Source organism: Ornithorhynchus anatinus, chromosome X1, assembly GCF_004115215.2.
Source record: "Ornithorhynchus anatinus isolate Pmale09 chromosome X1, mOrnAna1.pri.v4, whole genome shotgun sequence".
NCBI classification, from domain to species: Eukaryota; Metazoa; Chordata; class Mammalia; order Monotremata; family Ornithorhynchidae; genus Ornithorhynchus; species Ornithorhynchus anatinus.
Genome location: NC_041749.1, coordinates 69,956,001 through 69,983,242, shown reverse-complemented (window position 1 = coordinate 69,983,242; position 27,242 = coordinate 69,956,001). Strand labels below are relative to the sequence as shown.

General features: G+C 43.7%; 1 protein-coding gene across 9 annotated transcripts in view; it reads left to right on the top strand.

Annotated features, from left to right (window-relative positions):
* The window catches only part of PXK (PX domain containing serine/threonine kinase like), a 107,013-nt gene that overhangs the window by 39,278 nt on the left and 40,493 nt on the right, over positions 1–27,242 (top strand). For 8 of the 9 annotated variants that reach the window (XM_029051962.2, XM_029051965.2, XM_029051964.2 and 5 more), the window contains 5 exons: positions 5,254–5,440; positions 15,527–15,604; positions 18,420–18,493; positions 18,873–18,947; positions 21,281–21,385. In XM_029051962.2, coding sequence (XP_028907795.1) covers positions 5,254–5,440; positions 15,527–15,604; positions 18,420–18,493; positions 18,873–18,947; positions 21,281–21,385 — 519 coding nt within the window. Of the gene's footprint in view, positions 1–291; positions 313–5,253; positions 5,441–15,526; positions 15,605–18,419; positions 18,494–18,872; positions 18,948–21,280; positions 21,386–27,242 lie in introns of those variants that run through there. The other variant, XM_029051970.2, reaches the window with a different exon arrangement.

The window sequence follows — 27,242 nt, the reverse complement described above, 5'->3', positions numbered from 1 at the left end:
AGGAGATGGCAAAGGGGAGGGAAAAGCAAGAAAGACAGGTGGGGGAGGGAGAAGGTGAGACAGGCAGCCCGCCCTTCCCCAAATGGAGAGGCAGAATTGCCTAGTGGAACAAGCATGGGATTGGGAGCCAGGAGACTTGAGTTCTAGTCCCAGCTCTGCCACTTGGTTGCTGTGTGACCATGGGTAAGTGACTTAATCTTTCTGTGCCTGCTCTCCTTACTCTTAGATTTTGAGTTCCACGTGGGACAGGGACTGTATCTGATCTGATTATGTTGTACCTACTCTAGTGCTCCGCACAATGCTTGGCACAAAGTAAGCACTTAAACTACTCTATTATTACTATTTTATGGTGTGGGAGTGCCTGTTCCCCCCTTGGAGTTTGGTGCATGTGTCCCCTGCACCTAGCCCTCCCTTAACCTGCTTCTGCCATTTGTTCCCCCTCCTTCCTCCCCTTCTTAAGCCACCCCCCCAAAAAAAAACCACCACACACATACACTAGGGAACTGGTATCCATGTTCCCATGTGACATTTCTGAAGTGTTAGGTGTCATCTGGGGTTAAGCACTGAGCAGTTCATGTGTATTGGTCTTTTTGGACTAGAATTTATTCCTGAGTTTTTGTGAAAAATTTCTGAGGGTGACAGTGCCGAGTGGAAGAATGTTGGAAAATCACTGTTGTAGTTGTGGGATATAGACCTGGAAAGTACCCCAAGAAGTCATCCAGTCCAGCCCCCTGCCTCCAGGCAGGGTGGCAACACCAGGAATTCCTAGGTGGTCTCTGACCGTCCAAGAATTAATGGGGGTATTAATCCCAATAACAGAGACTGAACAATCCACTTGGCACTGTCATTTTCTTTTTTTTTTTTTTTAAGGTGAGTCAATACCCACCTCAGCAGAATCATGATTACCTCAGTACCCACTAGGATAAGCTTCACTGCTGAGATTTAGTTTTCATTTAAAAAAAAAAAAATTGGCATTAGGAGAGGACATGCTTGTTTCAAATACAAATCTGCATGTGTATTTATATTGGCATGTGTAGGGCAGGATGCAGCCAAGTATCATTTCAGCAGGAGGTTTTTCTGGATACAAATGAACATGCAGGAGAGAGTACAACTTGGGAAACAAAGCAGTTCCAAAGCTACTTCTGTGAAACAGGCATAAAAAGGACATACCAAAAATGTGACCCGGGTTTCTGATCTCTTTAATGGTTGGTTGATGGGTGTCCGGGCTCCTTTTGAGAAAAGATAAACAAAGTGTGATTCATTGCCTACAAGATTTGCTTGTTAAAAAAAGTTATAGCTAAGGCTGTCTTTAGATCCTAGTTGTTATTCCATAGAAACAAATGATTCTTCATGCATTTTTCTTGGAATTGGAGAGAGAAGGAAAGGTTTCTTTTCTTCCTCATGATCCAACCTCAGGAAGAAAACTTCACTGCCTGAACCATGAAAGTGGGTCCAGTGCTCCTGATGGTGGCTCTTTCCTTGTCAGGGCAACTTGGCATTTTAGCATCTCAAAAGCACCGGGAGACCGTTTGTTGAGCCTATTATGGATGATTTGGATGGAGGTCAAGATGGAAGGCTCTTGGGAACATTTCTTTTTGGAGGGCAGCCTGTCCAAAGCAGCCAAGATCAACGGCTCAGGAATCATTTGGCCCCTGTGGTACTAGATGAGAGTCTCGTGATTAGCCTTAAGAAAAACCTAGAAGGCACCAAAGGGAGATACAGCATAATGGTGGTCTCAGGGAAAGTGAAGGAATTTGGTTGAAGGTACTTTGCAAATCATTACAGCGACCCACTGGCTTTACTGGAAGTGAATGAAGGGGAAGAAAAACAGATTAACTCTGGATGTCATGCCAGAAATGTGTTATTTCCTTTGGACAGTGGCTGGTTTTCTCGGAAAGGATGTACTATATATATGGGTCAGATCTTCCCCAGAAGAGGATATTAAGTAGTGTAGGAACACATGACTGCTCTTGAAGTTCATTTTATTTTTTTCCTGCTCTTCCAGAGATGTGGGTGGTGGTGGAGTTCTGGCTCTCTTGTGTCTCTTTTCCACTTTAAAATGACCATAAAAGAGCATTTAAGGAGCACTGACTTAAACTGTGAGCTTCGCGTCGGACAGGGACTCTGACCTAGTTAACTTGTATTTACCCCAGTGCTTAGAACAGTGCTTGCCTCATAGTAAGTGCTTAGCAAATACCATTTAAGAGGAGCCAGTTTGTTTTACGGGGTTCTTGTGACTCGAAGCCTGCTGAATATAGTGTAGGTGGATGGAAAAGTATCAATTAAATGGATTTGTATACTATTCACTTGATTGCCAACCAGTGCATTTTTCTGGTAATTTAGTCACTGAAGTTCCAAGTGAACCAAATAAGCTTGTAGAATTTCACAAAAGGAAAAGACAGGAATAGAAGCTCCATTTTATTTTGTATATGTCTATCCGTCTCCTGCCTTCTTCCTTTAAGAAAAAAAACACACCTCAGTTCTTTGCCGAAAATCATTGTTCCTGTTCAGCTGTATTTATTTTGAGATCCTAAATCAAGGTGTTGCTAGCCGGAGAAGCCTGCCAAACCATTGCAAGTATTGTGCAACTGTAGTCTTTGTTACAAAGAAAGAATTTGCAAAGGTCTTTTAGTTGTTTAGGAAGCTTGATGACTTTTACAAAAGTCAAATGTACCTCAAAATAAGAATTTATGAGGTGATTGAAAAGTCAGAATCTCTGTAGCCTTAAATGGCCAAACATTTAGAAAAATGAATCCTCCCTTCTAGACACTATGAACATTAGAAGCTGAAAATATCAGGTGTTGCCATTAATTCAGAATTACTATGATTCAGTTGCTGTCGTGATTCACCCCTGCTTTCTGCCCTTTATTTATCAAGGTAGAGGCAGCAGAAGTCAGAATCTGTCAGTTTTGCCTTAAAAGAAAGCAGCTCAGGTTCTTTATTTTGTCATGTTTTGCTGTCACCTGGTTACCAAAGCAGATCCCATTTAAAATTAAGCAGCAGAATTATTTAAATGGCATGAGACTCCTGATTAACCACTCTTCCTTCAAATCTTCTTCCCCAGTCCCACCTCCCCCCCCCCAAAAGATTATTGGTTTGTGCAGACAAGAGTTGAACGAAGTGCTTGTTAAGTACAAATTTACTTGGCTTGTGAAGAAATGACACGTAAGTGAAAGATCTGTTAGTAGAGACCTAATTTTTATGTCTTCCAAAAACTGGCTTGAAATAGACAAGCCTAAGTGGCAGTGATTTAGTCTCAAAGGAGGGAAATCCATTGTGAGTATGCTTTGACATGTTTTCCTTACATAATTACATTTTTAGAAACAGGAGATATAGAATTGGTGGCCAACCTTTGATCTTTGCTGATATCAAGCTTAACATCTTCATTTGGATACATGATTATTTTAAAAACAAAAACCAAGAAACCCACATCTGAGTGAAACTGGTTGAACTGGTTTTGCGTGGATTATGGAAAGGTTTCCATATGTAAAATGGTCCGTATTATAAACCTTTCTGAATCTCTGTAGCTATTACACTTTATCAGGTATTAGTGAAGGCCTCACAAACCTGCAGGCACCCACACTTACACACACACACACACACACACACACACACACACGGGTTATGGGGAGTATGTCGTAAAGAGGGGATCCTGGAGCCCTGGGGGAGGAGGGAAGAAAGGGATGTCAGAGTAGTAGTAATAGCATATATTAAGGGCTTACTTTGTGCAAAGCACTCTACTAAATGCGGGGGGAAAAAAGAGTACACGGAGGAAATTAGATATGGTTCCTGTCCTCAAGGAGCTTGCAATGTAAGTATAAAAATGGGGAGAGAGGACTGGTGACAGTCACAGAAAGAGAGATGAAACAACAAAAGCACTAAAACAAGACAAGAGCAAATATACATAAAGTAGACACTAGGATATCTTGAGTAAATGAGCAGGCATTTGGACTCTTCACGGCTCAGAGTCAAACAGTCACAACTGATCACCACAGCTACAGCAGCCACTCCAGCCTTCCCATTGTGGTGTGCAAGTCAGGATGGGATTAGAGTCCCCAGAGCTGGTTGGGTGGCAGGGTTGCCAACTGTTGAGGATGATTTTTGGCAAACAGTCTGCCTGAAAATGACTGGCTTTATAATTTGTTTCCTGGAGGGGTCGGGGAGGAGTGTGGTGGCGGTTCACCTGGGAGCCGCTGGCGTGACTCCTGGAACCTGCCACTTTAAATGAAGAGGCAGAAGTGAAATGGGGGTGACTGTGGCGGTGATGCCCCTGGGATTCCTCCAGCCGCTACTCTAGTGTGGCTGCCTGAATTTGTGTACATCTGTATAATTTTATGGGATTTAGGGTCATCTTTTTGGACAGTTGGCAACCATAGTCTGAGTCCAGGGGCACCAGTATGGCAGGGGGGTGAAGGGGTGTGGGGAATATTAGCAGGACTGAGGAGGGCGAGGGAAGGAAAGCACTGAGCAGATGGGGGAGGTTGGAGTAGCAGAGGACTGGAGACTTTTGTCGCCTCTGCTCTTCTGGTTTCCCTGGTTCCTTTTCCTGTTTAAATCAATCAATGGTATTTATTGGGTGCTTACTGTGTGCCGAGCGCTGTACTAAGCACTGGGGAGAGTGCATTGCAACAGAGTTGGTAGACCCTTTCCCTGCCCACAGTGATCCAAATTTGTAACTCTTGATAGTCTGCCAGTGTTGGTCATAGTCCTAGTCCTGTAGAAGATAAAGCAAGGAGGCTATAGGGCAGCCTGGTGGGTGACCATAGTGGGGCTAGGAACTGATCACACTAGACCGTTGAGGGCCCCATTCCACTGCATCAGGAGATGGGGCTGGGACAGTTGGCAACACCCCAGGGCAAATTGGCGCCACTTCACATCCCCCCAATTCCCAGCCAGTTGCTGTCTAGAAGTTGCCTGAAAGCCAGTCAGGGCTTGCCGTGGTAGCTCGAATGGCAACACACTTCCCCCGCTCTATATAGTGATTAATTCATCTTGATTCAATTTTATATCCTAAGTAATCCAAAGGGATGTTCTCTTTAAGGAGCAACCTCCACTTGCATAAGATTTGTAAAATGATTCTTCCTCTTGAAGTCATTTGCCAGGAGGTTCTTTTTTCAAAAGTCAACCAAGCAAACCTAATCTTGAGAAGAATGTAATGCATTACCCTGTGTCTCACAGGAGCCAAATTCTTATATTTGATTTATTTGTTTGGGAAGATCTACCTGGGTAATATTCTGTGTTTTACTTTTCAAGATTTCAGGCCTGTGTCTACCTCTCCCTCCCAAAAAACTGATTGGCAATATGGACCGTGAATTCATAGCTGAAAGACAGAAAGGACTTCAGAACTATCTCAACGTAATCACCACAAATCACATACTGTCAAACTGTGAGTTGGTGAAGAAGTTTTTAGATCCAAACAACTATTCTTCAAACTATACTGGTAAGTGAAGGGACCAGTCAAGGGGTGATTTATGTCCCTGGAGATGTCAACAGTATTGCATGAGGTGGGAAGGAAACAAAACGGAAATCATTTTGTAAAATCTTCCCCAGGTGGATAGAGGTGTGCTTTTGTGTTATGGTATATATGGTTAAATCCTATTACCAGTACACCTCAGATGCACTTGAAGAAGAAAATGTTCCTCATCCCCATGATTATAGAGTACAGATGAACAGTACATCAGAACATAAATGCCATTACTGGAGCAGATTAATATTATGTTTTTTTGGCAGCAGGATGCTCAGAGGGACCACGTGCTGGTTGCCCTCCTTTTCATTCATAATAATGTTTAGGGATGGACCATCTAATGTCCCAAACCTTTTCTTCTGTATCCCTCATATTCCTTTTATATCCCTGTATGTTTCACCCTTCCTCAAATGTTTCGAAACCTTTCCTTGAACCTACTGCTATTTTTAGCCTCCACAATTTCCTGTGGCAGTGAATTCCTTGTGTTTATCATCTGCTGTGTGAAGGAGTGTTTCCTTTTGTTTTGAACCTACCACCCACCATCCAGCTTTAGTGGGTGTCTTCCATTTATGGTCTTTTTTGCAGGACACTCAGAGCACTTTGTTTTCCTTATTCAAATTCTCACAATGCCCCTGGACTAAGGGGTAAGGATTATTTTCTCATTTTTACAGATGAGGAAACTCTGGCCCAGTTAACAGTCAGCAAACTATTGGGGAACTAGGAATGGAACCCAGATTTTCTGGCCCCAAATTCAGTATTGTGCCACAGGGAGCTTGAATGAAATGGGACAAAATGAAATGGAGTAGGATCATTCATTTCAGACTTAGCCACTAGCTGCAAAATTTGAAATCTGGAACTTTGGTTAAGACACCTTTTGCTTCCTTGATTTTTAAATTTTTTTAAATTCATCAATCAAACAATGGTATTTATTGAGTGCTTACTGTGTGCAGAGCACTGTACTAAGCTCTTGGGAGAGAATAATACAACAGAGTTGGCAGACGTTCCCTGCCCACGTGTAGCTTTCAGTCTAGAGTCTAGACATTGAATCTAGGGGGCTGCTCATATTGCCAAGAGACATCCCGGATATCATTGGTGTGCCTTTAATAGTTCTCATTCCTATAGAGCCACTGTGATTTGTATTTTGTACTATTGTTCTCTAACTCCTTTAAAAAATCTTGTTTATTGGTAAGAAATTAGTAAAAAAAAAAAAAATAAATTTGTTCACCAGCAGTGTTTTCTGTTAAAACATGCTGCTATGGTGGCCTCCACTAGGATTTTTTGAGGTCCACAGCCAAGAATATGGAAGTCACATGGACCTTGAGTGTCCTTGTGTAATGACTTTTATATACTTGGGTTCTAATCCTGGCTTCACCACCTGCCTGCCTTGTGATCTTGGGCAAGTCACATCATTTCTCTATGCTTGTTTCCTCATCTGTAGAATGGGGATTCAATTCCTATTCTCTGTCTTAGATTGTGACCCCATTTGGGACAGGGACTGTGTCTGACCTGATTATCTTGTATAATAATGTTGGTATTTGTTAAGCGCTTACTATGTGCCGAGCACTGTTCTAAGTGCTGGGGTAGACACAGGGTAATCAGGTTGTCCCACGTGGGGCTCACAGTCTTAATCCCCATTTTACAGATGAGGTAACTGAGGCACAGAGAAGTTAAGTGACTCGCCCACAGTCACACAGCTGACAAGTGGCAGAGCTGGGATTTGAACTCATGACCTCTGACTCCAAAGCCCGTGCTCTTTCCACTGAGCCACGCTGCTTCTGCTTCTTGTATCTACCCCAGTGCTTAGTACAATGCCTGGCACATGGTAAATGCTTAAATGCTATTGTTATTATTGCATATGTGTCTAGAGAACACATCTCCCAGCTCTTAAACTCTCTCAAATGCTTAGTACAGTGCTCTGCATATAATAAGGGCTCAATTATTACCATTAATTGATTACAGTAGATGGTACAATCTATTCTCAGGCTATTTCCAAGGAAAAATGCCATTTGACATTCTCATTTCTAGATTTTTCTTTCGGCTCTACCACCTCACCCACTTCTGTTGACCTGGATCCCCTCTACCAGAAGCCTGCATAAAGTCGGGAAAGAGTGAGGGGTGGATAGTGAGGGAGTCCAGAAACCTTTCCTGGGCTACTAATGCCCCCCAGGCCACAGTTCTGGGAATTCAATTTTAGTAGTAATGGAATGTATTGGTATTTATTGAATAGTAACAATATTTAGTGAGTGCTTACTTTGTTCCGAACGTTGAACTGAGTGCTGAGGTGAATCCCAGACCCAAAGGAATTCAGGTCTGGATCCCAAATATAGGAGGGGGGAGTACAGACACTTAGAAAAGAGAAATAGATTATAGGCCCAAACAGGAGCAGCTGAACTGCAAGGATCAATAGCAAATGGGGTAGAAAGGTGTAAGAGAAAATAAACCATCCTTGGAGGGGCCATTCCTGATATACTTATCCTTTCTGGCCTTGATTACTGTTTCAGCCTTCTTGCTGACTTCCCTGCCTTCTGTCTCTCCTCATTCCAGTCCATACTTCACTCTGCTGCCCGGAACATTTTTCCACAAAAACGTTCAACCCATGTTTCCCCACTCCTCAAGAACCTCTTGTGGTTGCCCATCCACCTCCATGCCAAAACAGAAACTCCTTACCATCATCTTTAAAGCACTCCATCACCTTGCCCCCTCCTGCCTTATTTCAGTGCTCTCCCACTACAACACTGGCTGCACACTTCACTCCTCTAATGCTAACCTACTCACTGTACCTCGATCTTGTCTCTCTCACCGCTGACCGCTTGCCCACATCCTGCCGCTGCCCTGTGACACCCTCCCTTTTGTATCTGACGATTAGTCTCTCTCCCTACCTTCAAAGCTTTATTGAAGGCACATTTCCAATAGTCCTTCCCTGGCTAAGCCTTCCTTTCCTCTTCTCCCACTTCCTTCTGCATTGCCTTTGCACTTGGATTTGCTCCCTTTTTTCACCCGACCCTCAGCCCCACAGAATTTTGTATGTATCTCTAATTTATTTATATTAATATTCATTAATTCATTCATTCATATTTATTGAGCGCTTACTATGTGCAGAGCACTATAGTGAGTGCTTGGAATGTACAATTCGGCAACAGAGACAATCCCTGCCCAACAACAGCTCACAGTCTAAATGGGGGAGACAGGCAACAAAACAAAATATGTCTCCCCCTTTAAACTGTAAGCTCACTGTGGGCAGGGGATGTGTCTCCCAACTCTGTTATATAGTACTCTCTCAAGCACTTAATACAGTGCTCCACACACAGTAAGCACTCAGTAAATACGATTCATTGATTGTTGTATTCCACCTTCCCTCCACCACTCCCCAAACACATTCCTTGGGACTAAACCACTACAGTCTCCCCAGCATTTGAACATTTCCAAAGGCTCTGAATCTGCAAGTCTCCTCAGTTCTTGACCTCTAGTTTTCATAGGGAGCAGGAGCCCAGACCCTTGTGAAGACTAGTGTGTGGAAGCAGGCCATTTGGGGCCCCAAGAAGCCCCCTGAAGAGCCCCAAAGCTCGCAGTGGCACTATGGCTCTGGAATTTGGGAGGGAGGTTTTTGGGTTTTTTTTTTTTCCTTTTGAAATTTAAATCTAAAGATGAGTAGTTCTCATATGAAAGACATGAAGGATGTTGTTCTCTGTGAACTTAGTTAACATCCATTTCAAATAAATGTCATAATTTGGAGCTTGGTAGTTGGCTCCAGTGTGCTTGGAGACATGTAACTAAGCAGCGGCTTGATCAGAGTGAAACCCAGGCATTGTGATGCCCGTCCCTGATTGCACTTTCCCCTCTTGTCAGCAAGATGTTCTGTTTCATCATGCTCTAAGCTGCTGACTCTCTCTGCAAACAGTTCTCCACAGTTCGTGGCCACAGCAAAAGGATTAATGAGGCAACTCTGCTCTCTTTTGACTTTCAGTAAAGCCTACCCCTTGATTTTGTGTTCCTCTGCTTCTAAACTACCCATCGTCTATCCTGCTTCTGCAGCTGGCTATTTCAAAAGATTTCTACTAACGACGCTCCATGTTTGGGTTACTTTTGTACATAGAACACAAAGTAACCTAAGTTCCTCTTCTTCTTGCCCTTTGTCCAGGTTATGGTAGTTTAGTCAAAGAGAAGACAATCAACCTCTTCTATAGGTGTTCGCCTCCGTAGAAGGCTCTTCCAGCTAAGGGTAGCTGACCTTTTCCCCGCTCTTTGGAGCTCAAACTTAATTTTGTTATGGCTAACTCACTCACTAGGTCTCCCATGCAGAAGATAGAAGCAAGCTTTAGCCAGGATGACTGCTCTTGATCTGCTATTAGGTCTGAAATGTTGATATTAATTAATAAAGTGTGGCCTAGTGGAAAGAGTGTGGGCCTTGGAGTCAGATGAACTGGGTTCTAATGCCGGGGCCACCACTTGTCTGCTATTCTTCATTTATTCATTCAATAGTATTTATTGAGCGCTTACTGTGTGCAGAACACTGTACTAAGCGCTTGGAATGTACATATCGGCAACAGATAGAGACAGTCCCTGTCCTTTGACGGGCTTACAGTCTAACTGGGGGAGACAGACAGACAAGAACAATAGCAATAAATAGAATCAAGGGGAAGAACATCTCATTAAAACAATAGCAAATAAATAGAATCAAGGTGATGTACATCTCATTAACAAAATAGGGTAATGAAGATATATACAGTTGAGCGGTCGAGTGTGACCTTGGGCAAGTCACTTCACTGTGCTTCAGTTTTCTCATCTGTAAAATGGGGATTAAGACTGTGAACTCCATATGGGACAGGGGCTGTGTCCAACCCGATTATCTTTTACCTACCCCAGCACATAGTACAGTGCTTGGCACATAGTAAGTACTTACCAAATACCACAATTATTATTATTATTACTGTTTTAGCCTTCATAAGAGCTTAGCATAGTACTCTGCACACAGTAAGAGCTCAATAAATATGATTGAATGAATCAGCATCATCGTCATCATTATGGCTCTTGGTTGGCAGGGGTGGGGTGTGTGTATGTGTGTATTTATGAGAAAAAATTATTTCTCAAGCAGATGTAGCTTTTGAAGGCATTGAAAAGTCTAACAATAAAACCCTTTAAAAAGACACCTTTTATGTAATCCTTTGCACCCCGAAGGATTTCAAACCAGTTTGCAAGTGATTTAGGTGAAGGATATCTACTGCAAGGAAACCAAACTCCCACCTCTACTTTGGACAAAGTTGCTGTAGGGTTTTTGATATCTATACAGAGCACTGATAGTGTGGAAGCTGGGAGTGAAGTGGATGTTTCCTTAGGCCTTGGGCAAGTCACTTCCTTTCTCTGGGCCTCAGTTCCCTCATCTGCAAAATGGGGATTCAATACCTGTTCTCCCTCCTACTTAAAGTGTGAGCCTCATATGGGACCTGATGATCTTGTATCTACCCCAGCACTTAGTACAGTGCTTGGCCCCATAGTTAGCACTCAAACAAAAACCACAATTATTATTATTATTATCATGATGATGTTTAAATATAACACATCCAAGGTAAATTACACAGAGTCTCAGGGAGTTTAAAGAACTGAATCTGTCCTGCAGTTATATTTGAAACATTTAAGCCACAGGCTAAATATTGGATAAGATAAAGGAATCTGCTTTAAATTGATTGGCCTTAGGGAAGTTGATGCAGGAAAGCCATTCTGTTCTTAAATCTCCCTGTGGGGCTTAAATATTCAAATTCTTAGATTTCAAACAGTTGGGGATCAGGCATTCTTGGAGTTGAAATGCCTAGACTCACTGGGGAAGCCAAAGGTTGGCATTTCATATATGGGTTTCCTGACTTGGATCTGTTTCAATCAATCAGTAAATTGTATTTATTGTATTTATTCCTATGTGCAGAGCACTGTACTAAACGCTTGGGAGAGTACAATACAACAGAATTAACAGACCTGTTCCCTACCCATAACAAGTTTACAGTCTAGAGAGGTGAAAGGTGTGTGTTTGTCATGAGAGGTGAGATTAGTTATCCTTCCTGGGTTCTAAATCTGGTGGTAATGCATTTTTTTCGGTATTTAAGCACTTACTGTGTCAAACACGGTTCTAAGCAGTGGGGAAGCTACAAATTAATTAGGTGGAACACATTCCCTGTCCTGCTTAGGGCTCACAGTCAAAGTAGAAGGGAGAACAGGAGAACTGAGATACTGAGAAGTTAAGTGACTTGCCCAAGGTCACACAACAAGCATTTGGCAGAGACGGGATTAGGGCCTAGGTCCTCTGACTCCCAGGCCCGTGGTCTTTTCACTATGCCATGCTGCTTCTGATGGGAGGCACCAGATTCAAGAACCACCAAGTAATTGCCACTTGACGCTCACAACAGGTTGTTGGGATATGTAAACCCCACTCTCTGGAATGGCCCAATGCAATGCTGAGGTTGTTTTTCTTGCCCCTGCAAATCCTGCTGCAACCATCAGCCTCTTCCTTTATTTCCTGAGAGGGATTTCTTTTTTTTCTTTAGTTTTCCTTTCCCAAGCAACTTTCTCTTCAGGGCGAAAAGGGTTGTGGGAGTATAGCTCTTCTTTTAAGTCCTTCCCTTAGCTACTGATAAAGTGGTAAGCAAGCTTCTCCTCCCTCTGTTTTCTCTCATGGGAGAACACTGAGTCCTTTTAGAATTTACACTGCAGAGCAACGTAGTCATTCATTCAGTAGTATTTATTGAGCGCTTACTATGTGCAGAGCACTGTACTAAGTGGTTGGAGTGTACAATTCAGCAACAAATAGAGACAATCCCTGCCCAATAATGGGCTCACAGTCTAAAGGTATCAGGGACTTGGGGAGCTTTTTATGTTGCTGAGAGAACATCGTGAAGTATCTTGAGACCTTGTTTTGGGGGAAGTAGCTATTATATATAAATGCAAATAAAAAATGTATTTGAGCATTTTAAATTGCAACACCATGAGACAATGCAGGGCAAACCACTGGTCACAGGAACCCTACCTATTAATAACAGGCTCCTGAGGTTTCTCCTTAGGAACAAAATAGTTTGAAAGACTATTGGACAGAATTATTACTCATTTCCAGGATGTTCATAATAACTTGGGAAAAAAATCAATGTCTACTTAAATGTTTCCCTTTAAAATTTGTAACACATTAAATGATTTAGATTTGAAATAGCATGGGATTTTAACAACGCTTTGTGATATTAATTACCGGGTCACTGTGGAATTTCCTTTCCATGCTTAAGCTCATTGTGGGCAGGGAATGTGTCTGTTTATTGTTGTATTGCACTCCTCCAAGCACTTAGTACAGTGCTCTGCATTAATCTGTAGTGATTAGCAACTGCTTACTTTGGGCAGAGCATGGTACTCAGCTAAACCCTCTTTTTCCCCTTTTCCCTCTGCTCCTCCACCTCTCCCTTCCCATCCCCACAGCACTGTACTCGTCCGCTCAACTGTATATATTTTCGTTACCCTATTTATTTTGTTAATGAATTGTACATCGCCTTGATTCTATTTAGTTGCCATTGTTTTTACGAGATGTTCTTCCCCTTGACGCTGTTTAGTGCCATTGTTCTTGTCTGTCCGTCTCCCCCGATTAGACTGTAAGCCCGTCAAACGGCAGGGACTGTCTCTATCTGTTGCCGACTTGTTCATCCCAAGCGCTTAGTACAGTGCTCTGCACATAGTAAGCGCTCAATAAATACTATTGAATGAATGAATACTCAGCACTTGGGAGAGTACAGTGGAGTTAATATCATGACAAATGGCGATGGACTTTGTAGTGATTAGAATGCCACCTTTTAATTAATTAATGATGTATTTGTTAAGCACTTACTCTATGCATTGTTCTAAGCACTGGGGTAGATACAATGTAATCAGGTTGTCCCACATGGGGCTCCCAGTCTTAAACCTCATTTTACAGATGAGGTTACTGAGGCACAGACAAGTGAAGTGACTTGCCCAAAGTCACACAACTGATAAGTGGCAGAGCTGGGATTAGAACCCACAACCTCTGACACCCAAGTCCCTGCTGTGTCTGGGTGAATGCCCTAAATGATCTCATTTAGTGGTCTTTATTGAGTGCCTACTGTGAATAAAGCACACAGGGAGTTCACCATCCAAGAATAAGGGAAAGAGTCGGGTGGCTGATGACAGACATAAAAGGAAAGATTGAAATGGAGAAGCAGCATGGTGAAGTGGATAGAGCATGGGCCTGGGAGTCAGAAGGTCATAGAATAGGTTCTAATCCCAGCTCTGCCACTTGTCTGCCATGTGACCTTGGGTGAGTCACTTTACTTCTCTGGGCCTCAGTACCCTCATCTGTAAAATGAGGATTGAGACTGTGAGCCCCACATGGGACAGGGATTGTGTCCAACCCGATTTGCTTGTATCTACCCCAGTGCTTAGTACTGTGCCTGGCACATATTAAGCACTGAACAAATGCTGTAATTATTATTATTTTTATTAAATGATGAAAAAGGCCAAGCAAATTGAGAAAGTGGAGATGATAATGAAAGCTACAGTGCACTGTGCTCCTAGGAGCTGTTCTCAGGTTTTTTCACGGTCACACCAATGGTCACAGCCTTTCAAATGTCCCATAGACTTGGAAAATACACTGCCCTTCCAGCTTGTGCCCATTTCACTTGTGCCTGACCCCTGAGGTCACGTGACTGTTACTCTAGATTTTACCAGTCCTGTTCCAGCAGGACAGGGTTGGTCCTCCATGGTGGCATTGCGGGGAGAGTGCAAGTAGGTCTTCCTGTGGGCCCCAGCACTCAGGTGGAGGAGGAGCCAACAAGAAACTGTTTTGTTTCAACTGAGAAGCAGTGTGGCTTAGTGGATAGAGCATGAGCCTGGGAATCAGAAGGACTGGGTTCTAATCCTGGCTCTGCCAATAGTCTGCTGTGTGACCTTGGGCAAGTTGCTTCACTTCTCTGGGCCTTAGTTTCCCTCATCTGTCAAATGGGGAGTAAGACCATAAGCCCCATGTGGAGCATGGACTGTGTCCAACCTGATTAGCTCGTAACTACCCCAGTGCTTAGTACAGTGCCTGGCACATAGTAAGTGCTTAACAAGTACCATTAAAAAAAAATTGCTCTGTTTCTTCCCAGAGCCATTTTAACAGCCTCTCAACTCAAAGTGCAACAAATATGTCAAAATAATAGTGAATGATGAACAGGGGAATGATCTTGTGCCCTGCAGGAGTGGAACGTGAGACTAGATCATTCTGATATATGAAGTTTATTGCTGCTGTACTTTTCAAACCTCAAACTTGGCTGGAATTTAGTTCATGCTGCCAGGAAGAGGTGAAATTCCAGAGTTAGTTTGGGAGATTGCTATCTGTCCTCAGAAATGTAGATTGGTATCATTTCCTCAGAAAGCAGATTCAAATTTTATTTAAAGAAAAACTTAAATTGTATGATGATGAAGATGAAAGTGAAGGATGAAGGTGAAGATGAAATTCTGAAGATGAATTTTAATGGGAAAATTTGTCACTGAACTTTAAAGAACTTCCCATTCTCTGTCTCTTTTACCAAAATGGAAAATATCTGACAGTAGAACAAGTACAAGAGCAAGAAGCGAGACACTGAACATTCAAATGACTGGATCACTGTGTTAGATTCTTAATCACTGTTCATATAGGTGTTCCCCGGAACATCTCAAATGTACTTTTCGAACTACCAAGTAATACCTTCCCATGCATGGTCAAACTGAAATAGAAAGGCTAAACTTTATTTAGGCAAACATCCTTTTTAGTCTATGATTGAGGCGAGATTAGAGTTGAATTCTTTCTGCCTTCCATTCTTGTGCTCAGGCCGTTTCTGTTGCAGACACCAGGCTCTACGTTGAGGTCAGCTGCTTAACTCTTCATGGTTGAGAGATCTTAAACTGTGTGATGATTGGAAAAAAAAAGTCCCCAGTATCTTTTGGTAATCCATTTTAAAAAGAGTCTTAGAGTAAGAGTGTCCTCTCAAAGATGAATGCCTTTAGCATGAAACCTCGAGAGTTTGCTATGTGCAACTAATGGACTTTTCAAATGTCTTCTTGCAGAAATTGCTTTACAGCAGGTTTCCATGTTCTTTCGGTCAGAACCCAAGTGGGAGGTGGTAGAGCCACTGAAAGACATAGGTGAGAAATTAATGATTTGGTTCAAATGGATGGGAGGAATATGAGGTGCCATGTTGTGATTCCTAGGGAACCAAGTGGGGGGGCTGGGAGAGGGAGGCGGAAAGAAGTTTTGGGTCAGTGTCCCTTTATCAGGTGCCAAGGGATTTTTCCCTGATGCTGACAGCCCTTCCTTCAGGCATCCACCAAATGGGAAGAGCTTTTACGAGATCCTATTTGATTCATGCCCTTTTAATTAATGTAGTCATTTCATATTTATTGAACACCTCCAGAATATTAGGTGCTGTATCCAATACATCCACAACACAACTGCTTACCTCCAAATGGTTAATGGAGTTCTTACTTTTGGCAACTTAATAACACAGTGCTCAGCCCCTACATATTGCCTTCTATCTAGAGCAGACATGTCAAACTTATTCCTGCATTTACTCAGTGCCGATTTAGGTTGCACCTCTGAAGACTGCAAATGTCTATTAAAATCTTCATTGGATTATTGACAGTCAAATCCACTGTTTATGAAGTGGAACAAAGAAATGAAATTACAGGCATACCCCATGGTGCAATTAGGTTATGTTACTGAAAAATGTGGCTGTATCATGAGGTATGCTTTCCTATAAACTTACATGCAGTTAGTTGGGTGCCACTTGAAAACCAGCCCTGACATAATATTCAAGCACAGGAAGTAAGTAGATTCCTCCCTGCTCCCCACCTCCTCATCCTCTTTTCCTCCTCTGCTCTTAGTTGCTCCTCACAGCCCAAATTCGGCCCCCTCCTTCCCAGTCTCCCCGGTGTCAAGTGTTTCTGCTCTCCTCCCTGCCTTCCTCCCTCCTCTCAGTCGCCACCCGCCCCCCCCCCCCCCAGTCACGTTCGGGTATATATATTTTTTTCCTTTGTATTAAGTTCAATTGTAGCAACATTTAAAAGGATGGTTGTCACTGCCAGTGCCATCACATCACCCTTATCCTTGCCCTTTCCCCCTCCTGGTTTGTAGTCCCGCCTTCCAGCCCCAGGCTCAGCTCTAGCTCTAGAGAATAATCTGGGATTGAGAAAGGGAGAGGCAGTGTGCTTCAGCCCTGGTATGCCCCTGTTCCCATTCCTAAGTCTGGAGTTGGGGTGGAGAGATGGGGCTACAAATGGGAAGAGGAAGGGTGAGGCAGCGGGCCATGTGTGGTTTGCAATAGCAGCTGCTGGCATCACTTGGGTTAGTTTGGGGGAAAAAAATGGGAAAAATACTGAAAGCAGGGAGGGGAGGTAGGAGAATGGTGGACCTGAGTTTGGGACATGGGAGGGGGGCAGGAAAACTGCTAATAACAGGGGAGAGTGAAAGGGGGTGGGGATGAGGGGAGCAGGGAGCAGGTAGGGAATTGACTTGGCTTCAGTGATGGGTGTAATATTCAGGGTCAGATTTATGTACGCCAGGGTAAATCAGCAAATACTGATAGGAAGAACCCCTGGGTTACGTGAATTGTGGCATGGCCCTAATCCAGAATAAATTCAGTTTCTCACACCTACATTGTTAGTGGGCTGGACCTCCATAGTGGTGGGACAGTAGACCTCTAGACTGTAAGCTCCATATCAGCAGGGAATGTGCCTACCAGCTCTGTTGTATTCTACTATCCCGATTAGACTGTAAGCCCGTCAAACGGCAGGGACTGTCTCTATCTGTTGCCGACTTGTTCATCCCAAGCGCTTAGTACAGTGCTCTGCACATAGTAAGCGCTCAATAAATACTATTGAATGAATGAATGAATACTATCCAACTGCTTAGTACAGTGCTCTGCACACAGGAAGCACTCAAATATGATCGATTGAGACAGTGGTCATAGATTAAGGGGGAGAAGAAGGCAGGAAAGGGAATTAGAAAGAGGCTGACAGAAAGATTTTAGAGGGAGATTGAGGAAGATAGAGATGCACATCTCTACCTCTCATCCACACTTCTCCTATCTCTCACACATGCCCTCCCTCCTGCCCTCCCCCACAGTCATTCATCTGGTACTCTTCCCCTTGGATGACAACCAGCCACAGTAAAATCAGAGGAGAGAAAAATCGATCAATCAGTGGTATTTATTGAGCGCTCACTGTGTGCAGAGCACTGTACTAAGCGCTTGGGAGGGTACAGAATTGGTAGACATGTTCCCTGCCCACAGGGTGCTTACAGTCTAGAGAAAGAGCTCTATTTGAGATTATGTAGAGAAAGAGTTGCATCTGAGGCTATTTTTTCAGATTCCCCTTCTGCCAGTGGTCTGGCTGCTTTTCTGGGCTGGAGGGGCTGCCACTGCTAACTTTGCTCTTTGGGGTTTCTGACCCAGGGTGGGGGCTGCATGCACAGCAGCGTTTCTAAGCCCCCTGAAAAGAGGTTTCAGCAGTGACGACAGCAGTAGCAGCTTCAGCCTGGAACAAGTAGCCAAGCTTTAGCAGAGAGGCAGCCTCTGCTGCATGTGTCTCTCGCTCTCTCTTCCCCCCTCCCCCCACTCTCCTTCTCTCCCTCCCTCCCCACTTCCCTATTATGGCCATTGTCCTAATAGTAGCCCATTTGTTTGACATGCCTCATCTAGAATCTAAATTAGAGAGCATTTCCCCAGCAACACTTGGGCAAGGTACCGAAGAACTCTGTGCTTCACACTGCTTGGTACTTTTCGTACAGGTCCAGTAAAGCTGACAAAATCAAGCAGTTGTTTGATGGGGTGCCTAGTTTATGGAGAACTGTCAAAAGTGGAAGACTTTTCCCAATCGTTGAGTAAATGAAACTCATGGTAAATTCACACAGACTCTGACTGTGATGTGGTTACAAATCTGTCTATGTGTTTTGTTGTGGCAGGCTGGAGGATACGGAAGAAGTATTTCTTAATGAAGAGTAAAAATCAGCCAAAGGAGCGGCTAGTATTAAGCTGGGTAGGCTGGCATTTGGGGTTTATTTTGGATTTTAAATATTGGCAAAGGAATGTCTGTCTTGACAAACAGCACTGTGTTACCTTTCTCAATACCAAGAAGTCACAACGAGCATCTTTTAAGTCAATTTACACTTGAAATCTCAGCCAACGGGGTTGATTTGCTGAGCTCCTTGGGAATTAGGAGATTAGAGAATGCCTACAACTAGCCTTTCACGATCCTTCTAAGAGTTGAAGTCACTGAAGCTTGTTTTTGCAGTGAAATATGTTGATGACTTGCATTTTGTTGGTCTTTCACCACTGGGGGTTCTAGTAAAGATCTTGGCCAAGCTACAATAAAATCGAGTCCTCTCCTAATCTTTTACTCTTTGGTGTGTTTCCAGGCTGACCTTGGCCCCGATAAGTATCTGTCTGACAAAGACTTTCAGTGTGTAGTCAAGCTCCTTCCATCTTGTTCGGTGAGTCTTCCTTTTACGAATTACCAGCATTATACTCGGAGCTTAATTTGGACAGAATCTCTCTGAATCATAGTTCCAGCCACCTTTTTAGGTGAACATGAGAAGGGCCTGGGTAATAATTCTCCTGCATAGGTTGAGATGAAGAGCCAGTACCTTTGCAGTTAAAGTCCATATGAAATAAAACTAGCCTGGACTATCTGACCTAAATTGTTGTCCATTAAATCTATTCAAACATCCAGTTGAACTGTAGCCTAGTGTCCAAACAGACTACCCATTTTAGATACACACAGATGTGCCAGGGATGAACTCTATTTGCTAAATCGATCCAGCCACCTGCTGCAGTTGCAACTGCAGCATCCTCTTCCCGAGAAGGATATTTGCACCAGTGGAGCGGAAAAAATCTGTTTCTGTATAATGAGGGAACTGAAATTGTCGATTGTTTACGTACCCTAGGTGAGGATGAGGAGAAAAGTATGTTTAGTCATGTAGGGGATCATATGGGACAGAGGGGCTGTAGTCAGAAATCCAGATGATCAGTCAATCTTATTTATTGAACACTTATTGTTTGCTGAGCACCGTACTAAGTGCTTGGGAGAATACAATATAACAGAGTTGGTAGGCACATTCCCTGCCCACAACAAGCTTACAGTTTAGAGTGGGAGACAGACATTAGCATAAATAAATAAATTACAGATATGTACATAAGTGCTGTGGGGCTGAGGGAGGGGTGAATAAAGGGAGCAAATCCAAGTGCAAGGGTGACACAGAAGGGAGTGGGAGAAGAAGAAATGAGGGCCTAGTCAGGGAAGGCCTCTTGGAGGAGATGTGTCCTCAAAAAGCCTTTGAAGGTAGGGAGAGTAATTGTCAGATATTACTCAGTCCTAAGGCCCAAGTCTGTAAAGTAAAAAATCTTTTGGATCAGATACAATCCAAAATAAGTTGTGAAATGTCTTTAAGAAAAAAGATCACTTTTTTTAATAAAACCAGAAGTTTGTGGTTTGGCCAGGAAATTGGGTGAACGTTGATGTTCTTTCTTTATATGTGGTTTGTATGGGTTGGTGTATGAATTGTAGCATGAGTCACTGAGAGGCATTTGCCTTCAACTTGTCAGTTTTATTGGCATACTGCTCTTTGAATGTATAGTAGTTGTCTTGACAAGTCAGTAAGATGAATAAGGCAGGGAGGTGGTGAGAGCTGTAGAAAAGTGGCAGAGTATTTTTTGTGTTCATCAAGCCACCAGCCGAGTTCTGCGGGTGTGCTTTTAAGGCACGAACCCACTGCTTTCGTTCTTCGGGAGAAACTAAATCCAGTCGTGAATTGGCTGATTAGTGCATGGCACAGGCTTTAGTGCATGGCACAGGCTTCTAGAGTAATTGCATGCCTGCTGTGGGTGTTTGGAAGGCAAATATTACAGTATTTAGGAATGAGCGGCTCCATTTGTAAACCCAGTTTCTCATCATTCTAAATTGGCAGCAATCAGTAGAGCATGCATGAATAATCAGTACCATACCCTGTTGTCCTCGCCCTAGAGTAAAGGCTGAAATACATTTTTCATCTTTTAATGTATTGGAAACTTGGTAATTCATGGATCATGATGATCATGATATTCATGATCTCCCTTAGAGAAAGCAAGCAGGCATAATCACCTTTCTGCCTCAGTGTCCCCTTGCTCCAAGGGGCCCAGTGAGGTTGAGCAGATTTAGTGACCCTGCAGAGAAGTGAAGAATCCTACGGGAGCAATGAAGAAATGGCAGAGGTGCTAAGGGGTGCGGGGGCTGCTGCTGCTGCTGCTTGTTTCTTTGCTGCAGCCATAGGAAGTAGTAAGTTAAAGCCTTGAGGGAGGAAACATGAACTATAGTTCTTTCTGGCTTCTACCTCTGACTTACTCTGAGTGAGACATCAAACAGCCTTTTCATCTTTAGGGCCAGATCTACACTGGCATGTAGAAGGGGAGAATTAGACCAATTATCCAGATAATTCTGGGTTTTGCCCAAATCACATGGCTAATACTTGTAAAAGCAGGGTTATGCCTTGACTGATGTGGGCTAAAGCTATAAGCTCCTTTTTCCATATTCTATAGCTTACTTTGTATTGGTTCCTATGTGAAATGGAGCAATAGGTAATTTTCTTATTTTACTGTCACTGGTGATTAGTATTCCGTAAACACTCGTGTACGTGAGGCTATGCAGTTCCTTCCAAGAGAGGTGTGACCAGGACCAATTAGGTGATAGGTATCTGCAAAGTCGTGTGTGTGTGTGTGTGTGTGTGTGTGTGTGTTCTATTAATGCACTTTGAATCGAATGCAGTCACATATTGATTCTTTGTTTTGGCAGCACCCTTATATCTATCGTGTCGCCTTCGCCACTGTCAGTGAGACCTCAGCGTTGCTAATTAGGACATTTAATGAAAAAGGAACCCTAAAGGACCTGATCTACAAGGTACTGGAAGTTTACACCCTGCCCCAATAAAGCCCCACTAGTCCATGTCCATGGTCTAGTGGAGAGAGCCTGGCGTATCAGTCAATTGATGGTAATTATTGAGTGCTTACTGTGTGCGGAGCAATGTACTAAATACTTGGGACAGTATAGTATGACAGGGTTGGTAGACGTGTTCCCTGCCCACAAGGAGCTTACAGTCTAGTTCCTTTGGAACTTGTTCTACCTGGTGACTAATTTGAGAGAATAGTTTTGCAACTCAGAGAGAAAGGTCCATAGTCTGAAAGTTGTGAGATTAGTCTGTTTACCTTGACTTCAGACCACAAAGACCATAGACACTGTTTCGAAAACAAGTTCTTGAGAAAGTCTGGCACATTTCAAGGCAAATTTAGTTGCAGGGTGGTTGTTTCGTAAGGTAGAAGGAAAAGATTTGTGCTATTTGGGCAAGAAAGCCCACTTAAAGAGCCTGCATTTTAAGCAGCTGATTTGAGCTAAATTAAATATTCAGACCTTAGATGGACATCCATTTTGATGGGCAGAATACTCTCTCCTGGGATTCATGACCACTTCTCCACCTGACCAGACCTTTCTTTCCCTTCTTATTGTATCAAGAGGCCTGTGCTACACAGTTGGGAGAGTATAGTAGAGTATTCTCTGCCCTCAAGAAGTGTCCGATCTAGTGTGGGAGACAGATACTAGAATAATTTACAAAGAGGAAGAAAGAGGAAAAGTGGATACGCAAATGAAGTAGTTAGTGCTTAGCTAAGATGTGAAATACGATTATATACTTGAGTGCTGCAGGTGATTGAGAGTACACAAGTATGTAGTTGGTGCATATAACCTGGGACAGATTAGAAGTATAATAATAATTGTGGTATTTGTTAAGCACTTATTATGCTTATTAGGCACTGAGCACTGGGGTGGATTCAAGCAAATCAGGTTGGACACGATCCCTGTCCCACATGGGGCTCACGGTCTCAATCCCCATTTTACAGATGAGGTAACTGAAGCCCAGAGAAGTGAAGTTACTTGCCCAAGGTCACACAACAGACAGAAAAATGAATAAGGGCAGGCTTCCTGGAGGAGAGGTGAAGATGGAATGAGCTGTGATCTGGGAGATATGAAGCGGGGAGTTCCACCTAGAGAAAAGAATGTGAGCTAGAGGTCAGAGTCAGGTGAGATGAGAACGAAGCACAGAGTAAGAGTGTAGAGGAATGAAGAGTGTGAGCTAGGGTATGGTAGGGGAAGAGGGTGGATAAGTAGAAGGGAAAAGTAGTAGTGGTAGTATTTATTTAGCACCCACCCACCCACTGGGTGCTATGCACTGAGTTTGGGAAGTACAAAGCAATTAGGTGACACATTCTTTGCCCTAAAGTATCATATCTCTAATGGAGTGAATTGAGTGCCTTAAAGCTCTTGCAATTTTCTCCCTGCATTGCTGTGACACTTACACTGTGGCACTAGCTCTGTGTCTTGGGGAGGCCGGTTGGATGGCCAAGACAGTCCTCTGTGATTGGGCCTGTGCCTCCCCAGTCCTCCCCCACCCTCCTTTCAGTCAATTAATCAATCAGTCATATTTATTGAGCACATACTGTGTGCAAAGCACTGTCCTAAGCACTTGGGAGAGTACAGTATAACAATATAACAGACACATTCCCTGCCCACAATGAGCTTTGCTCCTCCTATTGCAGTTGGAACCCTCTTTGCTTTCGCCCCACCCTTAGGATCTGAGCTTGTCGTCTGCCTACAACGAGCTTACAGTCTCGCAGGGTAGACAGGACATTAAAATACATTATAAATGAAATATACATAAGTGTACACACACACACACACACACGTGCTGTGGGGCTGAGGGTAGGGTGAATATCTAGTGTTTAAAGGGTACAGAGCTAAGTACATAGGTGACACTGAAGGGAGAGGGGATAGGGGAAATGAGGGCTTAGGAGGGGAAGACCTCCTGGAGGAGATGTGATTTTAATAAGGCTTTGAAGGTGGGGAGAGTGGTGGTCTGTTGGATATGAAGGGGAGAGAGTTCCAAGCCAGAAGGGAGATGGGGGAGAGTGGTTGGTGGAGAGATAGACAAGATTGAGATTCAGTAAGTAGGTTAGTGTCAGAGGAGCGAATTGTTGTAAGAAATCAGTGAGGTAAGATAGTAGGGGGTGAGCTGATTGAGTGTTTTAAAGCCGACGATAGGGAGTTTCTATTTCATACAGAGGTGAATGGGCAACCACGGAGATTCTGGAGGAGTGGGGAGATGTGAACTGAACTTGTTTTAGAAAACGGATTCAGGTACTCCAGTTTGGGCTGGAGTGGGGAGAGACAGGAGTCAGGGAGATCAGCAAGGAGGCTTATGCAGCAGTCCAGGCAGGGTATGATAAGCATAGTAGCAGTTTGGATGGAGAGGTAAGGGAGGATTTTAGTGATGTCATAAAGGTAAAACCAACAAGATTTGGTGACAGATTGAATATGCGAGGAGGATAATGGTGTTATTTATAGTGATGGGAAAGGCAGGGGGAGTGCAAGGTTTGGGTGGGAAGATGAGAAAGCTCTGTTTTGGACATGTTTAGTTTGAGGCGTTGGTGAGACATCCAAGTAGAGATGTCCTGAAAGCGGGAGGAAATGCGAGACTGCAGAGAAGAAGAGCGATCAGGGCTAGAGAGAGAGATTTAGGAATCATTAGCATAGAGATGAGATTGACATAGACAGAAACCTTAAGATGGAACCCATTCAGAGATGCCCATACATACACATCCCTGCGCACAAACAGGAAAGACACACAGTGCCCTTGTCCCTGCCCTTGAAGAGCTCTTAACATTATGTGGGAAGCAGGTGGGTGCAGATAATATATACAATGGGAACAAGAGTGAAAACAGATACAAATAGCTAAGAAAAGTAAGAAAAAAGCACAAATAAATGAATAATTAAATGGGAAAAATAAACTCATTCATTCAATAGTATTTATTGAGCGCTTACTATGTGCAGAGCACTGTACTAAGCGCTTGGGATGAACAAGTCGGCAATATCGCCCCTACGTGCCAAGGGGGGTGGGAATTAGTTGGGGAATGCCTCCTGGTCTACTGCACATGTTCAAAATAAAGGGAAATTTTTTCCACAGTGGAGCAGGGGGAGTGCACAGTTTAAGGGGTAGGTATTAACACAATGGATTGGGACAAAGTGTCGGCAGACATTGTTGGGAATGGGTGGTTCGAGCTGGGGTGGTGGCGAGAGAGGAGAACGATATAGAAAGTTGAAAGCGTTCGAAAAAGGCATGTCTTCCAGGAGGCATTCCCTGATGAATTCTCCCTACTGCTCTCCTTGACGTGCCATCCCCTCAGCCACCTCGTGTATTCACGTATCACAAGGGTGGGCACAAAATCCAGCTTGCCAAGCGATTTAACTTGGTCCGCAGGCTGGCTCTGGGCCCGGGTTTGAGGGATCCGCTTCCGCCCACTGCAGCTCTTGGCAGCTGTGGATACGTTTAACCTCCCCAGTGCACCACGACTCCCAGAAAGGCAGCCTGTCGGGAGTTAATGAGTGCATATCCCCCTGGCTCTGAGCCAAATAGGAGCCACTGTAGGCAGCATCCTAAAACCTCTCATCCCTTTGCTCTTTTCTTGTGGCCCACAGACACTCACAAAAAAGAATAAGTGGCTTGTCAGGTGGAATAATTGCCCAACTCCGACATGGCACTTTATATCCTTTATACATGCTTGCCATTTTTATCTATACTCATGTAGTGTTCATTATCTTAGCTGTTCTTGTCTTCCCCATTAGACATTAAGAGCGTTGATGCAGGAACTGTTTCCTGTAAGTCCCTTGTGGACAGGCATTGTGTCTACCAACTGTATTGTACTTATCTAAGTGCTTAGTACAGTGCTCTGCACACAGCAAATGCTAAATAAATACCACTGGTTGATTTCTGTGTATAGGGCCAGTCAGCTAACTAATAGTATTTATTGAGTGCTTACTCAGTGCAGAGCACAGTTCCAAGTGCTTGGGAAAGTACAGTAGAGTTAGGAGACATGATTCTTGCCCCCAAGGAGCTTGCAATCTAGCAGGAGAGCAGTGGGGAAAAAGTCTTTGGAAAGTGAATGGTTGAAGATGACAGTCAAGGAAAGAAAAAGGGAGGGGCTAAGTGTTTTAATAAGGTTTGAAGAGATGGGATCAGAGGTGTAGGTGAGGGTAGATTTTGAGAGATGCAAGGGAGCTGTTCTTGAGGCAAAGTGTAAAGATATGTACATAAGTTCAGTGGTGGAGGAAGGGAAGTGTGAGTACCCAAGTGCTTGGGTGAAGTGGAAATCTTCAAGTGGCAGTAGGAGGGAGGAATTAGGGTGGGGAGGCAAGAGATGAATCAGGGAAGGCCTCCTGGAGGAGACCTGACTTCAGAAGGGTTTTGAAGATGGGGGAGAGTTGTGGTTGGATGTTTGTGATGTGGGGAGGAGTTCCAAGCAGAAGGGAGGGCGCAAGCAAGACCTTGAGATCAAGCCTCAATGAGTAAGTTGGCTTGAGAAGAGCAAAGCAAATGAGCTGGGGTGTAATGGGAGAGGAATGAAGATAAGTAGTTTTGGGAGAGAGCTGATTGAGCACCTTACAAGCCCAAGTTAGGAGTTTCTGCTGGATGCCAAGGGGAATGAACAACCATTAGAGGTTTCTGTGGAGTGGGGAAACATGTGAAGAACAATGCTTTAGAAAAACCAATCTGGGCAGCAAGATGAAATATGAACTGGAGAAGGGAGAGACTGGAGGCAGGGAAATGTGCAAGGTGGGTGATGCCATAGTCAAGACAGGATATGACAAATGCTTGGACCAGCGAGGTGACCATTTGGATGGAGGGGAAGAGGATGATTCTGGGAATGTGGTGGGAGAACCGACAGGATTTGGTGATGGATGGAATATGGTTGTTGACAGAGAGGGGTGGAGTCATGGACAGTGCCACGGTTGTGGGCTTGAGAGATGGGAAAGATGGTGGTGGTGTCAACTCTGAGGGGAAAGTTAAGTGGGAGAAAGGATTCGGGAGGGAAGATGAGGAGTTCAGTTTTGGTTATGTTGAGTGTGAGTGTGTGAGTGTGAAGTGTTAGAGGGACCTCTGTGTAGAGATATTATGGAAGGAGTAGGAAATGTGAGATTGCAGAGAAGGAAAGAGGTCAGGGCTAGTGAGGTAAATTTAGGAGTCAACCCCATAGAGATGGTAGTTGAAACCATGAGTGTAGTTGAGCTACCCAACAAGTAAGTATAGATGGAAAATAGACAAAGATCCACTATTGAGCCTTGAGGGACACTCACAGTGAGAGAGTAGATGGCAGAGAAAGAGCTGGTAAAGGAGACTGAGCTGGATCAGCCAGAGAGATAGGAGAACCAGGAGAGGACAGTGTCAGAGAAAAGCAAGGTTAGATAGTGTTTCCAGTAAAATGGGGTGGTTCTCAGTGTCAAAGGCAGACAGAAAGTGAGGGAGGATAATTGTCTATCATATTGTACTCTCCCAAGTGCTTAGTATAATGCTCTGCACATAGTACATGCTAAATAAATACCACTGATTAATTGATTGATTTGGTGAGAAGGAGGTTATTGGCAGCCTTGGAGAGAGCAGTTTGAGTGGAGTGAAGGGAGTAGAAGCCCCATTATAGAGGGTCAAGGAGAGAGAGGATAGGAAGTGGAGACAGTGGGTGTAAACAACACTTTGGAGGAGATTAGATACTAAGAGAGAGATGGAACAATATCTGGATGGTGCAGTGGGATCAAGAGGGTGTTTTTGTTTTTTTTTTAAGATAGGAGATAATGTGAGAATGTTCGACAGTGGAGGGCAAAAATCTATCAGAGAGTGAGTGGTTGAAGATGGTGGTCAGGAAGGAAGGAGGTGTGG